The sequence below is a fragment of the Lutra lutra genome, chromosome 7 (assembly GCF_902655055.1).
Source record: "Lutra lutra chromosome 7, mLutLut1.2, whole genome shotgun sequence".
Taxonomy (NCBI): domain Eukaryota; kingdom Metazoa; phylum Chordata; class Mammalia; order Carnivora; family Mustelidae; genus Lutra; species Lutra lutra.
The window spans coordinates 84,520,996-84,539,704 of NC_062284.1; the positions used below are offsets into that span (position 1 = coordinate 84,520,996).

The following is an 18,709-nucleotide window of genomic DNA, read 5'->3' on the forward strand; positions in this document are numbered from 1 at the left end:
ATATAATATTAAATATGAGATTACCAGAACCAGTTAGGTGTTCTTTTGATGTTCCACTATATTCTTAAAAAAAAAAAACAAAAAAAACACAAAACTTTGCTTTTCCTGATTTCAAAAGAAATACATTCCTTACAGAAAAAAATGGAAAATAAAGAAAAACACAGAAAAGGAAAAAAAAAAATCACCAGTAATTAATTGCTCCACCTAGATGGATCTCTACTTATATTTTGGAGGCTATCTTTCTAGTTTTGGTTTTTCCTAGCAACGGCAATTATTTTCTTATTTTGTCCTTGGGCTAGCGTCCTCACATAAAGTTGCGTACAAGGAATCTTACAGAACAGAGATCTAACAAATGGGATATAAAGTAACCTACCTTCCCTTCTACCCTTTTCTTATGATAGAAACAACTTCTAATCTTTTTTGTCATATCTGGAATTGGTATACAAAGTCAGTGACTAAAGAAACAAGTATTTGTTTTTAGCAAGATAAAGAAACAGGAAAACCAAAAATATTCAGATAAAAATTTTAATTATCACAGAAATCAAAGTTGTATATGGACACAACTATGTGTGTGTGTATATACCCATAAGACTATTTACAAATATGTAAACATACATATAAAATCTAGAAAGGAATATATAGAAATATGTGTTAGAGTATCAGGGAGATGTTTCTTTTTTATTAATTTGTAATATACTCAACAAACCACTACATTGAGGTAGGACTATTTTGACGTTAGAGAATCTTATACAAATGAATTTGTTCAAGAGCTTCTCTGTCAATATGGTTTTCTGGGTATATATTGTAGTTCAGTGGTACCTCTTCAACCCAGGAAGATAACTGTATATTAATCTGGAAGGAAAAAAGATGATAAACATACATGAAAAATGCAGAATCATCGTGTTCTCTGGAACTTCAAGAAATCATGATGAACTAAGTCATTGAAGATGACAGAATTTTTTTTTTTTACAAGTAGGACTAAGTTTACATGGTGTCACATGAACAATTCTTTGTTGTACTACATGGTAGGTCTGTGGATTCAGCATTTAATTTACTGTGATTTGGAATTTGAAAGAATAAAGAAAATACAGAATAGAGTAATTGTTTTAACGTAACTAGTTTAATAATTATCATTAGGTTTAAACAATAAAAGACTAAAACAACAAAGAGAATACACAGAGAACAGAGCAAACTGTTCATACATACACAGTGATGGTGTTAAGGGGTTGCATGAGAGGGGCTAATTTCCCTCTAGAAATTAGAGGGCCCTTCCTTTACATTGCCCGCTCTCTCCTTGGCAGGGAGCCTGCTTCCTCCTCTCTCTCTCTCTGCCTGCCTCTCTGCCTACTTGTGATCTCTGTCTGTCAAATAAATAAATTAAATCTAAAAAAAAAAAAAAAACAGGAGTCAGCTCCTTAACCGACTGAGCCACCCAGGTGCCCCTTGGGAGACCATATATTTTAAAAGACATATTTTTATAAGCATGAGAAGTATGGTAGGATTATACCACACATGAGATGGCTCTCCTGGACAAGACTTAAGTGGAGGGGATGGGGAGATTAACATCTTTCTTTATATGTCTCAAGATTATTTCCCTTGTTATTACAAATATGAATTACTTTTATAATTTGGATTGACAAAAATTTCTTAAGAAAGTGTTATTGATGGTTCAGTTGTTTTTTTTTTTAAGATTTTATTTATTTATCTGATAGAGACAGAGAGAGCAAGAGAGAGAACATAAGCAGGGGGAGTGGGAGAGGGAGAAGCAGGCTTCCCTCCGAGCAGGGAGCCCAGTGCAGGGCTTAGATCCCAGGACCCTGGGATCGTGACCTGAGCCGAAGGCAGATGCTTAACTGACTGACCCAACCAGGAATTCCTGTTCCTTTTGTTATAAGGGGAAAGTTATGATGGGGGTGTTCTAAGCCTCTTGCAAACATTTAGTAGCATTCGTTAACCTAAAACTGTAAGACCCCAATTGGAAAAACTGGTTAGAGAAGCAAAGGACTCTATATCAAGATAGGAATTACAATTTCAGAGCTCTTGGGGCCAATGAACAAACCACAAACCAGTTCTTAGGCTATAAGTTACTGCTCTTCTTCCTATCATCTGTCACTATATTCAGACAGAACATCTCTAGGATATAGTAAGAGCTATCAGAAGAAAGTAGGAGAAAAGTTTTGACAATAAAAATGCTGGGATAGGGGGTCCTGGGTGGCTCAGTCATTTAAGCGTCTGCCTTCAGCTCAGGTCATGATCCCAGGGTCCTGGGATCGAGCCCCGCATCAGGCTCCCTGTTCAGTGGGGTCTGCTTCTCTCTCTCCCACTGCCCCCGTGCCTCCCCCCATCACTCTCTCGTGTGTGCACTCTCTCTCTAATAAGTAGATAAAATTTTAAAAGAAAAATTCTCGGAAAGAGGTTTACATACCTGAAGGCCTGACAGAGAATCTTCAAGACTTGGTACTGTTACTAATAATGATCCTTGTTTCCTTACATTATGGCTGATATATTCCCAGGCTCTGCAACATATTAAAAATTAATATTTTACGTTTTACCAGACACTGAACACTTTTACAAAATGAAGATCACAAGAGAAAATGTAGCACAGGCAATACCCAGAAATCCAGATGGGCAAAATGTTTGCCTGCAAGAAATAGGATTGTAGCAACATATTAGAAACTGACAAGTTCTTCAGTTTCTGAAGGGGGTGTTAGCAAAATTGTGATGTTACAACACTGAAGAGATTTAACAAGATGGGGATTTGTGTTACTACGAGGTACTGTTAAGCCAAAACTCAGTTTTCAAAACCAATACACATGTCAAAGCTGGATCAGCAGTTAAAACCCCTTAACTCTTTTGATTTTTTTTGGTTGAGAGAGAGAGAGAGAGAGAGAGTGCATGGTAGGGGAGAGAATCCCAAGCAGGCTCAAAGCCCAGAGCACAGACCAACATGGAGCTTGATCTCGTGACCCTGAGATCATGACCTGAGCTGAAACCAAGAGTCAGAAGCTTAACTGACTGAGTCACCCAGGTGCTCCTTAAACTCTTGATAAAGTATGTCAAAACTGGTTCTGTGGAATGGAGAAGGGCTAAGCGGTAGAGATGGGGAAGGGTAGTGGAGAAAGGCCCCAAAAACCAGAAGCCAAGCAAAGACTAACAATAGAGCATGATATGTAGATTACATCTTTTAAAATAACACCAAGAGTGAAATTGTACTTTATTCCACTGTCCAAAAAAAATTTTTTTAAAGATTTTATTTATTATGTATTTGACAGCGATCACAAGTAGGCAGAGAAGCAGGCAGAGAGAGGAGGAAGCAGGCTCCCTGCTCGGCAGAGAGCCCGATGCAGGGCTCGATCCCAGGACCCTGGGATCATGACCTGAGCCGAAGGCAGAGGCTTTACCACTTAGCCACCCAGGTGCCCCTGGTTGTCAAAAAAATTTAATGGGAAGACTTTTAGGCAACATGGAAACGGCGGAGTTGAGTGGGACCAGCCAGGTTGAAAGCATGATGAAATGCCATGTGTGTTTATACGTACCACAGGGCAGCACCTGCCCAGCTCTAATTCAGTGCAGACACGAGCTGGCTTTCTCTACGTGCGTGAGTGTTGAGAGTAACCCCCACTACTGGCGGGCAATGGGCAAGCAAAGCAGAGATGAGCAGCCCTTGCAACAGGCAGGTGAGCAGCGCATTTCTTCCCATTACAGCAATGGTATTAGGGTTAGTATTCTGGAGTTCATTAGGCAAAATGATAACAAATGTTCTTTTCCTCAGGCTAGCTCTAAAATCATGCAGCAGTGCTGGATAATAGTCACTGTGCGTGGGCTAGAGCTATTGTTTTGATGTGGTTCCTTAAAAACAACATATTTCAGAAGTTTATTTATTTAATAAGAAAGAAGAAGCTGACTAAATTGGCATGGTTGGCCACGACTCTCTGAAAAGCGCTTGCTGCTTCTGGCAAGCTGTCCTTCTGGCAGCTCTAGGTGTTTCACCTACTCAGGAAATGCACTGAGGCACCTCTGAAACCAACAATTACTCAACAAATCGGGGGTGTTACTCTCCAATGAGATAGGACTTATTCGGAAGCCTGAGTCTTTCCTGAGTACACATGTCCTATTTTTAGGATATATTTCTGTTTTCTCTTCTAACTCTTATAGCAGTGTCATTCTACTTGTCCCAGATTCTAATTAAGACAAATCCTTGGAGGCCCTATGTGGTGGCATCTTTCTTTTTCATTCAGTACAATACAGATTTAACGTATGTAAATGATAACGATTCCAATGTCAGAATGCTTTACTGGGTCTCCTAAACATTCTCCTCTATACTGTCATTCATGGCTATAACCTACCTATATTTCAAATTCATTGTACTAGACTAATTTAGGAGAAATGACTGAACTAACACACGTGGCCAATACCTAGTCACTGAACAATGTAGAGCATGTGAATGATTATATCAAGAAAGCTTTTAAAACAACCCAAACATTCAGTATTTCTGGTGCCAAGTTCACCAATGGCTTTTATCATTCTTCAGCAGTCAAAATCGTTCTATAATGAAACTCCAAAGCCTTTAAGGTGTTTTTCTCTTTTAACTTTCTATACAACATAAACCTGGTAATATTTCATTCTCCAAAAATTATGTAATGTTTTGGCTACTGGTCATTAACTTAAAAAGGTGAAAAGCTAATCATACTTTGTCCACTGGAAATTAAGCTTAAAGAGGGCTGTGATTAAGACAACTTTGCTCATGTTGTGTTTTTGGTCTTCAGCCTGTGACCAAAAATTGTCCCCTATTCTGGCTGAGCTTTGATTATGTGATTAGCTTTCTTTTGAACTAGTTTCTTTTTTTTTTAAGATTTAAAAAAAAATTTTTATTTATTTGACAGAGATCACAAGTAGGCAGAGAGAAAGCGGCGGGGGGGGGCGCGGAGAGCAGGTTCCCCGCTGGGCAGAGAGCCTGATGCAGGGCTCTGTCCCAGGACTCTGGGATCATGACCTGAGCCGAAGGCAGAGGTTCTAACCCAGTGAGCCACCCAGGCGCGCCTTGAACTAGTTTCTTTTTAAAATATTTAAGCTGTTAATTTCATGGTGACCTTAACCCACTAGTAATGGGTATGGCATGTGTGTGTGTATGTGTGTGAGACAGAGAGTTGGGGGCAAGGGAGAACATAGAAGGTAAAAGGGTGGCAGGATAAAGAGGTTTTGCCATTCAGGATTTCACTCTGTACTAACTATTTATGGTCTATAATTATATGTGTTTTTATTTTTCTGCAGTATAAACCTTACTGATGCACTAGTCCAAACATTTGTGTAATTCCATTTCATATGTATGGAAAGGGAGTTTTCCTTCAACTAGAGTACACATATGTCATTATGTTTAAAAAAAAAAAGTCAGGATTCCTAACTAGCTAGAAAATCAATGTCTCAGACTATGGACCACAGGAATTTTCTAATTAGAGGGACTGACTGGTCCTGAGCATCAAACTGTGGCAGAGAAGTAAAAAAAAGAGATCACAGATATGCTAACTTTTCTATTCCCTGAAAAGAAATAGTTTTAGGAACTAAACAGTTTTAGGGACCTATGATTACCACCTTAAAAATACTTTTAACGTTTGACAACTAATCACTATTTTGGTTAATATTCTTATATCTTCTATCACTTATAGAAATTAATTCCCAAAATTTCGTGATAGGATAGCATATGACACGTTTTTTCAAAAAAAAAAAAAAAAAACTAAAATGGAGACAGAAAACAGTAAGTATAAATGCCTATCAGGAATGGTTCTCTTATTGCATCCCTGATTGCTAAGCAAATGCTTGGGTCATGATATCATTTAATATGTACCCCCCATTAGATGTAATATTTTACAAAGTTAGACAAAGTTTATTTTTGTTTTATGCGTAATACATTTCCTTATTAACATAATCTTGTTGAGGTTATTTTAAAAAAGTTAAATATGAAAATATTTCTACTTTACCAATCCCTTTTTTAAAAACAAAGATATTTAGTAATCTCTATACCCAATGTGGGACTTGTACTCGCGACCCCAAGATCAAGTCACATGCTTTACCAACTGAGCCAGCCAGGCACCCCACTAATCCCTTTTCATACTTTGCTGAACATATTTTAACAGCCTTTTTGTTTGAATAAATAACATACCTGGCCTGTTCTGCCTCATCAAGAAAATATTCGAAGACATTATTCATGATAATAACATCAGCATTTTGCAGAAGTGAACCCTGGGTACAGATGTCCGCATGAAGCACCTAAAGAAGAGTGAGTTCACTTGAGAAAACAAAGATAGTCACAGAAGATATAGCTATGGGTTCAATGACACGAGACAATACAAGAAGTTAACCATAATTACAATGGGAGAAAGAACAGTCTATTTAATAGTATCACCTGTGGGAAATACTTAGTATCTAATTAAAAACCATAAACTTGTGAAAATTTGTTTTAGATAGATTTATTTACATAGTCATATAATTATAGTCTTTCGATCCCCAGTTTGGAGCTTTTTCCACTATGACTATATGATTAATTTTAAGAGACAAAGGCCCTAGGTTCAAACTCCGGCTCCATCATCAACTGCGTCTGTACAGTTTGGCAGTCGGTGTCCTCATGAGTAAAATGGAATAGTATCTGTCCTGATTCACAGAATCCAATGGGATCATATCAAATCTATAAAAGTAATTTATATATTATAAAATGTTAATATGATATTTTTATTGGCTTTGTCTGACTTTTCGTCTAAAATTTACTTGATTCATTTATCCAAAGAAGCAAATAAAACAATTTACTTAAAAATTATATGCTTCATACCCAAAACAATAAAATACCTAGCAATAAACTTAGCCAAAGAGGTGAAAGACCTGTACTCTCAAAAGTATAAAACACTGGGGCGCCTGGGTGGCTCAGTGGGTTAAAACCTCTGCCTTCGGCTCCGGTCATGATCCCAGAGTCCTGGGATCCAGCCCCGCATCGGGCTCTCTGCTCCGCAGGGAGCCTGCTTCCTCCTCTCTCTCTCTCTGCCTGCCTCTCTGCCTACTTGTGATCTCTGTCTGTCAAATAAATAAATAAAATCTTTAAAAAAAAAGTATAAAACACTGATGAAAGAAACTGAAGATGACACAATGAAATGGAAAGACATCTCATGCTCATGGACTGGAATAACAGATATTGTAACAAAGTCTACACTACCCAAACCAATGTACAGATTTAATGCAATCCCTATCAAAATACCAACTGCATTTTTCACAGAACTAGAAAAAGCCAATCCTAAAATTTGTATGGAACCACAGAAGATCCCAAATAGACGAAGTAATCTTAAAAAAGAAAAGCAAAACTGGAGGCATCACAATTTCAGATTTCAATTTAGATTACAAAGCTGTAGTCATCAAAGCAGTATGGTACTGGCATAAAAACAGATCCACAGATCAATGGAATAGAACAGAAAACTAAGAAATAAGCCCACAATTATACAGTCAATTAATCTTTGACAAAAGAGGCAAGAATACACAACAGGAAAAAGTCTCTTTAACAAATGGCTCTGGGAAAACTGATCAGCCACAAGCAAAAGAATGAAACTGGACCACTTTCTCACACGAAGAATGGAAATAAACTCAAAAGGGAGTAAAGACCTAAATATGAGACCTGAAACCGTTAAAATCCTGGAAGAGATCACAGACAATAATTTCTCTCACATTGGCCACAACATCTTTCTAAATAGGTTCCCTGAAGCAAGGGAAACAAAAGCAAAAGTAAACTATGGGTACTATATAAAAATAAAAAGCTTCTGCACAGCAAAGGCAACAATCAACCCAACTAAAAGACAAGCTCCTGAATGAGAGATGACATCTGCAAATGACCTATGTGATGAAGGGTTGGTATCCAAAATATATAAAGAATTTGCACAACTCAACACAAAACCCCAAATAATCCAATTTAAAAATGGGCAGAAGACATGAACAGACATTCCTCTGAACAAGATACACAGTCAACAGACACATGAGAAGATGATCAACGTCACTCATCATCAGGGAAATGCAAATTAAGACTACAATGAGGTATCATTTCACACCGGTGAGAATGGCTAAAAACAAAATCACAGGAAACAAGTGTTGATGGGGATGTAGAGAAAAAGGAACCCTCTTGCACTGTTGGTGGGAATGCAAACTGGTGCAGCCACTGTGGAACACAGTATGGAGGTTCCTCAAAAAGCTAAAAACAGAATGACCCTATATCCGGCAATCGTACTACTGGGTATTTATCCCCAAAATACAAAAAACACTAATTGAAAGGGATACATGCACCCCTGTATATACTGAAGCATTTTTACAATAGCCAAATTATGGAAGCAACCCAAGGGTCCTTCAACAAATGAATGAATATAGATGTGGTACCTCTATCTATTCATCCATCCATCCATCCATCCATCCAGGGATATTCAGCCATAAAAAAGAATGAAATCTTGCCATTTGCAATGACAAGATAGAGCTAGAGTGTATAATGCTAAGTGAAATAAACCAATCAGAGAAAGACAAACACCATATGATTTCACCCATATTTATTTATGAGTGGAATTTAAGGAGAGAAATATAAAAAAAAGTAGAGAGAGACAAACCAAGAAACAGACGCTTGGCTGTAGAGAACAAACTGATGGTTACCAGAGGGGAGGTGGGTGGGGGAGTGGGTGAAACAGACGATGGGGATGAAAGAGTGCACTTATGATGAGCACGAGTAATGTGCAGAACTAATGTGCAGAACTGCTGACTCACTGTATCGTACAACTGAAATATAACACTGTATGTCAACTACGTAGGAATTAACATAAAAAACTTAATAACAAAAAATTGAAATTATATACCTCAAAAAAATTAACTTGACCACAATCCACAAGTCTTACAGAGCATAAGCAATGTAACAAGAGAAATCATTTATTTTCTCAAGTGCAAAACAAACCACTTTTATTTTAAAAGGAAGAGAAAAAGTTTATTTTGTATTAGAGGATTTCTTTGGTCTTACAAATAAACAGTATTCAGAATGTTTGTGGGGTCTGATTCTTAACATATTTTATTCTCTTTTTTAAGTAGGAAAAATACTAAGATAATTTACATTAAGTGGGCCTCTAGTTTCTGAAACACACCTTTAACATGTTCCTGAACACACAGAAAACAATCACTTTAATAAACTTTCTAAACATGCTGCTGAGATATGAAATAGGCATGCAAATTAACCTACTGATATACCAGTTTCCTCTTTTTCTTTCCCATCTCTGTTCACTCTCCCACACCCCACCCCACAGATATGGTAAAAAAAAGAATAAATTATTAAATTAAATTAAATTAATTATGGCAACCAAGAGAGGTCCCATGGAAACCCCCCAAAATGGCTCTGGACAAACTGGAATGCTAATAATGCAAAGGCTGCATGGTAACCAAAATCAATTCAACCAATTTTTTTTTTTTAAATTTATTTATTTATTTGGCAGAGAGAGAGAGAGAGAGATAACAAGCAGGGGGAGCAGCAGAAGGAGAGGGAGAAGCAGGCTCCCCACCGAGCAGGGAGCCTGATGTGGGACTCGATCCCAGGATCCTGGGATCATGATCTGAGGCAAAGGCAGACACTTAACTGACTGAGCCACCCAGGTGCTCCTAACCAATTTCTAATGGGTACCTCCTATATACAAGATACTCTGGAGGGTGACACACCATGAGGAATGAGATACAATACCTACACTCAAACACATTATATTCTAGTAATGGGATGAAACAGCTATGGTGGTAACTCTAAGTGCCATCAAAGGAATAAGCGAGATATGAATAAAGAATAAACAAAATAATGAATAAAGAAAAATAAAGAATATAAGCCAATGGGTCTTTCATGTAAAGATAGCGCATAAGACACATGGCATGTACGCATACGCTTTCCTGAAACCTCATTATAACAACATTATAGGGTTTTTAGAAAAGAACATATATACCCACAAGGATGGGGGGAATGGGAAAGGAAATAACAGAGATAAAATTTTGTAAGTTAGGGAAAAAAGAGGAACTAATAAGAAATTTATGAGACCAGAAAAATCTGATTTTTAAGCTAGACAGATAGAAAGCTAAGATCCGGGCTTGACTTATACTACAGAATCTCAAAAAGGCTCACAATTGATGGCACCAGCTATTTCTGGGTGAAGGAGTAGGGAGAAATGCTAAAAATAAGGTAACTGGGTTGAAAGTCAGTTTTAGAAGTACCCAGACTACCATAGGACTTTCTTGTACCCCAGCAAAAGAATAGAGGTTTATTCTCTGGGAAGGGTAAAACAAAGGTGTCTGGGTCAGGGGAAAGCAGGACTAGTTGAAAGAAAGGCTAATGTCCTGAAAACAAGGGTAGTAAGGCAGACAGGATGTTGCAAATCCCTTACGTTTCACTTCTTCTCCTCTACCCCTCCGTCTGCAGGATGCTGTTGGCCACTCAGTAAGGAGCCTGGAGAGGTTTTCTCTGGGCAATCAGACCAGCCCAAGAGGAAAGATCTTAATATACTTCATCAGATACTCGCCAACTAATTAACCAGCCAAGCAAGATCACTCAACAGTAAAGCCCCAATGCTCAGAATCCCCACTTCAGTGCTGAGAACTTCAACTAGCTTTTTTGCTTCTCACTCTTAAGTCTGAATGGACAGCGAAGGATCTCTAGACTTCTCAGGAAAGTCCTATTAAAGAAGACCAAACAGGAACAAAAATAAAACAAAAAGCAGAGCCCAAGACTTAAAGCTACCTAGATTTCAAGATAAAAATAACCTGTATTTCAATGGCTATCAGACACATGAAAAAATGTTCATCATCACTAGCCAGTGGGGAGATTCAAATTAAAACCACATTGAGATATCACCTTACACCAGTTAGAATGGCCAAAATTAGCAAGACAGGAAACAACATGTGTTGGAGAGGATGTGGAGAAAAGGGAACCCTCTTACACTGTTGGTGGGAATGCAAGCTGGTGCAGCCACTTTGGAGAACAGTGTGGAGATTCCTCAAGAAATTAAAAATAGAGCTTCCCTATGACCCTGAAGTTGCACTACTCTGTATTTACCCCAAAGATACAGATGTAGTGAAAAGAAGGGCCATCTGTACCCCAATGTTTATAGCAGCAATGGCCATGGTCGCCAAACTGTGGAAAGAACCAAGATGCCCTTCAACAGACGAATGGATAAGGAAGATGTGGTCCATATACACTATGGAGTATTATGCCTCCATCAGAAAGGATGAATACCCAACTTTTGTAGCAACATGGATGGGACTGGAAGAGATTATGCTGAGTGAAATAAGTCAAGCAGAGAGAGTCAATTATCATATGGTTTCACTTATTTGTGGAGCATAACAAATAGCATGGAGGGCATGGGGAGTTAAGAGAAGGGAGTTGGGGGAAATTGGAAGGGGAGGTGAACCATGAGAGACTACGGCTCTGAAAAACAATCGGAGGGGTTTGAAGCGGCGGGGGGGTGGGAGGTTGGGGGAACCAGGTGGTGAATATTGGAGAGGGCACAGATTGCATGGAGCACTGGGTGTGGTGCAAAAACAAGGAATACTGTTACGCTGAAAAAAAAAAACAAAAAACAAAAACCAAACCTGTATTTCTATAAATTTATTTAAATTTAAAAATATGGGGCACCTGGGTGGCTCAGTGGGTTAAAGCCTCTGCCTTCGGCTCAGGTCATGATCCCAGGGTCCTGGGATCGAGCCCCGCATCAGACTCTCTGCTCAGCAGGGAGCCTGCTTCCTCCTCTCTCTCTGCCTGCCTCTCTGCCTACCTGTGATCTCTGTCAAATAAATAAATAAAATCTTTAAAAAAATAAATAAATAAATAAATTAATTAATTAATTAATTAAAAAATATGATAAATTTCAAAATAACCTAAAAAAACCCCAAACAAACAAACCCTAGAATTCCTTTCTGTTGATCTTAGGGCCTCTCAAACACAACAACTGTCTTTACCATCCAGGAAGGAAACTGTAAAGGTTGCCAATGAAATGGTATACAAACAGCTTTCTGTCATTGGTTTACTAACAGCCACCGGAGCCGCAGAAGTATGTGAGGTGGGAACTCATCCACATATGCTCCGTTGAAAAGCTAGGGGTAAAAAATCTTTTAATGTGTAAATAAATGTGTTTAACATACCTTTATCATCTTCTTTCTTTCTTTCTTTATTTTTTAAAGATTTTATTTATTTGACAGAGAGAGAGAGATCACAAGTAGGCAGAGAAACAGGCAGAGAGAGAGGGGAAGCAGGCTCCCTGCTCAGCAGGGAGCCCGATGCAGGACTCGATCCCAGAACCCTGAGATCATGACCTGAGCCGAAGGCAGAGGCTTAACCCACTGAGCCACCCAGGTGCCCCCTTTATCATCTTCTTTAAAAAAATAAAATAAAAATAAGGTACTTGGATCTCCATTTATTTATTAATTAAAAGATTTATTTATTTTAGAGAGAGAGAGAACATGCATGGTGGGGTGGGGATAGAGCAAGAAGGAGAATCGCAAGCAGACTCCCTGCTGAGTGCTGAGCCCTGTGCAGGGCCCATCCTACAACCCTGATATTGTGACCTGAGCCAAATCAAGAGTCGGACACTCAACCAACGAAGCCACCCTGGCACCCCTTGACTGTTCATTTATAAACTAGGATTCTTAAGAGGTCAATTTTTAAATCTTAACTTTCAATTAAATCAACATTTCTGTTATGTGATTCTTATTATGCAAGAACAATGTGTTTCTGTTCATTAAATTGGGATGGTGAGAAAAATCCGTGAATTTATTACTGGATGATAAATCTGCTTTAATCATTTGCCTCTCTATTTCTAAGACGAGAGAGAGACAAAGAGAGGGGGAAAAAAGGAAGTTTGGAAGGAAGAAAAAAAAACATTTCCTTTGATAAAAAAGGGGAGGACTAGATCCTTAATCTTACCGAAATGTCTTGCAACACCTTAACACAAGAGAGCCTTAGGTGCTGCCTATCTCCCCGCATTGCCATTAGAAGTGTAGGATCATCATGAAAGGATAAGAATTACTGCATTAACCAAAAAACTTCCTTTTCCTTTCTGGTTATTTTTGCCCTTACATATAGAGAAAGAGCGAAGTTCTGTTATGGCCCAACCAGGCCGTCATTCCACCTGAACTGCCATTTTGTGGCATCCACAGCTCTTCCTGGAAACTTAAGAAAAAGAAGATAAAGTACTGAGAGTATTACTTAACCTTTTTGCTTACTTTCACTAAGAGAGTTTCATTAAGTACACTTTTGACTTACATCTGGAGATTAATGCTGCTGCCCAAACTATACTATAGAGGAGATGAAGGAAATTAAGAAAAATTCTACTTTCTAATGAAACTGGGGAGGAAGAGAAATAGGAGTAGAAGGTAATTATAATTAAATTCACCTTTATTGTCTTAAAGTACTAAGTCAACTCAATGTTCTACACAGCAGCAACCAAGAATAGATCCGAAAAGATTTTCCAACTCTAATTCAGAAGAAACTTGGCTAAATGATGCTGTAAAATAGATAACTGAATATATATTTAAAAGGGTACCTTTAGTACAGCATAGGAAACATAGCCAATGATATTGTAATAGCATTGTAGGGTGACAGATGGTAGGTACACTCATGGTAAGCATTGTGTAACATAAAGACTTACCAAATGACCATGTTGTACACCTGAAACTAATATAACATTGTGTCTCAACTGTACTTCATTAGTAAAGAAATACATAAATAAAAGGGTACCTTTATTCTGTCAATGAACTGGTATTTTTTTATGACCATTTCCTGCAACTGGCAAAAGTCTCCATTCAATTCTACTCCATATAGTTGCAGGGCTGAACTGTAAAGATAACCCTGAAAAAAATGAAGACATGACGCAAATGAATGAACTGTGAGTTCATTTCTATACCAAATTTTAAAAAATCAAATTAAAAAAAAAATGGAACTCAATAAAGTAAAAATAAAATGAAAGATAAATAACGTGTAATATATGTAGAACTTACAACTTCAAGAATTTAAAGATTCTTTTTTTTTCTTCTTTTTTTTTTTTTTTTAAAGATTTTATTTATTTATTTGACAGAGAGAAATCACAAGTAGGCAGAGAAGCAGGCAGAGAGAGAGAGGAGGAAGCAGGCTCCCTGCTGAGCAGAAAGCCCGATGTGGGGCTCGAACCCAGCACCTGGGATCATGACCTGAGCTGAAGGCAGCGGCTTAACCCACTGAGCCACCCAGGCGCCCCAAGAATTTAAAGATTCTTACGATTAAAACCTTAATTGTAGTTTGTCAATTTCCATTATTTAAAAGTAATTATATTTTGAAAGACTGATTTACTTTTCCTGATAAAACTGTGCATTAAGTAATGCTGGAAATGAGAGAAGTAATCACATACAGATTCTCTGTTTAATAGTCTATTCCTGTAATTTCTTGGGAAGGTACAGCAGGGGAAAGCAAGACAGGCATTCACCCATGGGGGATATAATGGAAAATCATGCACAGTCTGACACTAGAGGAAGGCGGCCAGAGATACGTCCTGTTTGGCTTAGGGAAGTCAATCTGGCATCTGTCTAGTATTAACCACCAATTAGTTAACAAGGATTATCAAGAACTGACTAGATATTATTATGTATCCACAAAAAAGTAGTACGGATGGAAAGGTCGAGTCATATTCTGAGTATTACTTTACATCAAGTAACACCCACGTGTGAACCAAATTTGCATTTACAGCTTGTGATAGATTTTTAGAATCTGTTCAACAGAGTGTAAGTAGGTACTCAAAAATTTTTTGTTGACTGAATCAGTAACCATTTTAATATGGAGGAAAAATGAGAGAGACTATGTTTAAATTTCTTAACGCTGCCACGTAATGGCATAGCTGGGTTTCTTTCAACTATGTACTTTTCTAACAAATCAAAAAATGGACAAGAGTGGAGCAAATATGGTAAATAATCATAATCTCTAATGTCTTCCAAAAAAGCCATTTGACAAACTGTATTTTCTATTATGGATATTGCTTCTAATTATAGAATGAAAGCCTTAACGCTGATAAATAAACTAAGCACTAAAGAGTTAAGTGTTTCTGTTTAGAGCAGGCGATGGATGCCGGGAACTGAGAGTTTCTGGCCTGGGCCTCTACTGCTGTTGGCCACATGTTTTAACAAGTCTGCTAATGACTACCAGAAACCACATTTAAGTTTTTTGATAAAACCATTTAGGAATGTTACAAATACTCTTGATTTGAATTTTTTTTTTTTAAAAGCCACATCGAAGTGATATTTCAGACACAAATGTCTACATTCAAACTTGAATCACAGAAAATTGGACCAAGATGAGTCCTTGGGTATCATTTAGTTTATTTACAGGTGAGGAACGTGAAGCCGGGAGTATTAAACGACTTTGTTATGGCTGTATACAATTTCCTAGGTCAAGTAAACTTTATGAGAGCTTTTTTTAAAAGATCTCGCCAAAGCTATATACACTTACCAAAGTGTATAAAGTACAATATTTAACATATAGCACAAAGAAAACAGAGTTAGGGGGTCAACAGTGACTGACAAAATAACAAAAGTGTTTTGAGGTCACCTGCTTTGCTGATAGTCCTTCATTCGCGTCACAGAGACAAACCAGTAAAGGAAATCAGAGAGCCGGCCTTTGAAATTCCAAATTCAGTATCATATTTTAGCCTTATTATTCTGATACTCTAATAAATAAAGCCAAGCTGTCACCTTGGATGGTGGCAGGCAAAACTGTTGCTAGCAGGAGGAGAAAGTATTTTCCAAATGTTGAATATGTCCACAAGCTGGACTTTACCCCATAAAGGACTGTGCCGAGCCTGGAGCCAACGTCAACCAAGACCTTTCCCGACAGATCAGGGAGTACATGATGATAAATGAACTTCAATTCCATGAGGGAGAAGGAATGAGAAATAAATCCTGGAGAATTAGAACAGAATAAACATCAAATTGTCAAATTTTGGTTGGGTACTAAACATTCGATTCTGTATTTCTAATTCCTTTATCCATATTTATAATGTCTATTTCATGTTTTTCTCTTCCAAACCAATGAAAGGTATTCGGAGACTATTTAGAAAAAATTAATGTGATAATTTTGCACTCATTCACTCTGAGCTATATTAGAGAAGAACAACCATGAAGTCTCTCACATTTATTTTCTATTTTTCAAGATTTATTTATTTATTTCAGACCTGGGCTGAAACCAAGGGTCAGACAACTAACTAACTGTGCCACCCAGGAGTCCCAAAGTCTCTGACATTTAAAAGGCCTCTAGGGAATAGCTACCCAGCAATGTGTCCCTATCACTATGCCCCTCACGTCCTTCTTGCTGTTGATTAGAAGGTCCTTGGTTTTTCCCTTTCTTTCCCTATGACTGTTATTCCATGGGATGCTCCCTAACTCCCATATCATCTGGCTTTCTCACCTTACCCCAGAGCAACCACAGAATACCCCCTTACCACTGCATGTAGACTACCAAATGAATGACCATCTCTGGAGTTGAGCAATGTGGCAGCCCTGACCAACCTAAAATGTGTTCTGGAGTATAGGAAAGGGTGGTATGAAAGGAAGTGGAGGTACGCCCACCAATCATTCTTATTTCCTTTAGCTTAACTGTTACAATTTTTAATTGCTACAAGCTTCCTAGACCAAATCAAATTATCTGGGAGAGCCTGAGTATATTTTTTAAAGACTTACAATATTATGTCCTACTTAATTTAATGGTCAGGAAGGAGAGAAACTTTGGCCATAACTAAGAGATGATGGCAAAGAAAATGGAAGCATGCAGGCTAATCTCTTGGAAGAAAATAAAGGGTGTGACTGGGGATGGGGGTGGGCTTTGACCACCATAGACTTATCCGCCTAGAATCCTCATCCTCCCTACTCCCTGTCACAGTGCTTCAGCCTTACATTAAAGTCATCATTAGTGTCTTATAGCTAGATAAGCTCCTTATCATATGAGGAAGGAGAGTTCCACTGATGATAGCTTTTTCAGGTTCACTGTGGTTGCATGGGCTGGCCTGCATACCCAGTCACTATTTACAATCTGATTTCTATGGGAAAATGCATCCTAACTTTCAAATTTTTATTTGTCAAACATATCTCTTCTTTAAGCTTCTGTAACTCAGGGGCACCTGGATGGCTCAGGGGGTTGAACGTCCAACTCTTGATTTTGGCTCAAGTCAGGATCTCAGGGTCATGGGACTGACGCCCAAGTCAGGCTCTTCACTCAGGGGGGAATGTGTTGGAGATTGTCTCTCTCCCTCTGCCCCTCCCCATCCCTAAAATAAATAAATAAATCTTAAAAAAAAAAAAAAAACTCCTGTAAACCAGATCTGATATGGTATTATAGTTATAATTCACTTTTTAGTTTTCCTTCTATTGTTCTTATCTAAGTCCTTTTCTATTCTGTGAATTTCAACCACCTCACGTGGAAACTGTAAGTACTATCTAAAGACAGAATCTTAAACAAGTAAATCAGGAAAGTTTAATCCCCAATTATAATAGAGATACAATATATTTGTATTAGCAGCATATTACAAATTTGGTAGCACTTAACTTTTGACAATGATGTTATTTAAGATCAGTAATAGGAACATAAGATTACTTACCTGGAGAGGTAGGACACTATAAGCAATAACTCCATATCTAAGTGACCAGGAAGACTGAAATAGTGTATCTAAAGTAACAGCCTAGGGGCACCTGGGTAGCTCAGTGGGTTAAGCCACTGCCTTTGGCTCAGGTCATAATCTCAGGGTCCTGGGATTGGGCACCACATGGGGCTCTCTGCTCAGCAGGGAGCCTGCTTCTCCCTCTCTCTCTGCCTGCCTCTCTGCCTGCTTGTGATCTCTCTCTCTCTCTCTCTGTCAAATAAATAAATAAAATCTTTAAAAAAATAAAGTAATAGCCTAGATGATCAGATCTAATTTGAACGCCGAATATATATATAAAAGATTTATTTATTTGAGAGAGAGAGACAGAGCACGTGCACGAGTGGTAGGGAGGGCCAGAGGGAGAGGGAGAGAGAATCTTAAGCAGAATCCCTGCTAAATGTGGAGTCTGATGCAGGGCTCGATCCCACAACCCTGAGACCATGACCTGGGCTGAAATCAAGAGTCTGACCCTCAAATGACTGAGCCAACCAGGCACCCCTTAACAAAGAGTTAACATATTTGCAGCATGAGGTCAGTCTAGTTTCCCATTTGGGACCCAGGTGCTGCATCTGAGGGGCAGAGATGCAGGAGACCTTTTGTCACTAGAGTTGTCCTCTGTTATGGATGGGAGATGTTCTACTAGGTCAAATCAAGGCCTGGATAGACCTTTCTCAAGACTATCTCTGGCCTCTGAATCCGTGCCTACCCAACAGTATCTGCCTTCTTAAGTAGAGGCTTTTACTGGGACATTTCAGCCCCCTTGCAGTTATAGTTCTCATTCTAAGTGAACCAGTATTGTGGTTTACCTCTGAATCTCTCTGACATAAGGAAAGTATAAGTTGGTTTCCCTAAACGCAGTCACTTGTGATTAGTTTCTGGACCTGAAAAGACACCTCTGATTAAACAGTTTCTGTGAAAAGCAGAGCTGCTCTCCTTGGCGACATCCCCTGGCCCAGCTTCCCCAGACAATACTGCACTTTGGTCACCCTAACCTCAATAATTGGTAATGGCTACGCTGCATGGTTGGC

General features: G+C 38.5%; 1 protein-coding gene across 3 annotated transcripts in view; it reads right to left on the reverse strand.

Moving 5' to 3' along the window:
* Positions 1-538: 538 nt before the first annotated feature.
* The window catches only part of LOC125104145 (uncharacterized), a 34,721-nt gene continuing 16,550 nt past the window's right edge, over positions 539-18,709 (reverse strand). For 2 of the 3 annotated variants that reach the window (XM_047736514.1, XM_047736515.1), the window contains exons 5-9: positions 15,827-15,948; positions 13,763-13,873; positions 6,158-6,264; positions 2,426-2,516; positions 541-852 (exon numbers count right to left, since the gene is read on the reverse strand). In XM_047736514.1, the coding sequence (XP_047592470.1) occupies positions 736-852; positions 2,426-2,516; positions 6,158-6,264; positions 13,763-13,873; positions 15,827-15,948 (548 nt within the window). In that variant the 3' untranslated portion in view covers positions 541-735. Of the gene's footprint in view, positions 853-2,425; positions 2,517-6,157; positions 6,265-13,762; positions 13,874-15,826; positions 15,949-18,709 lie in introns of all 3 variants that reach the window. The other variant, XM_047736516.1, reaches the window with a different exon arrangement.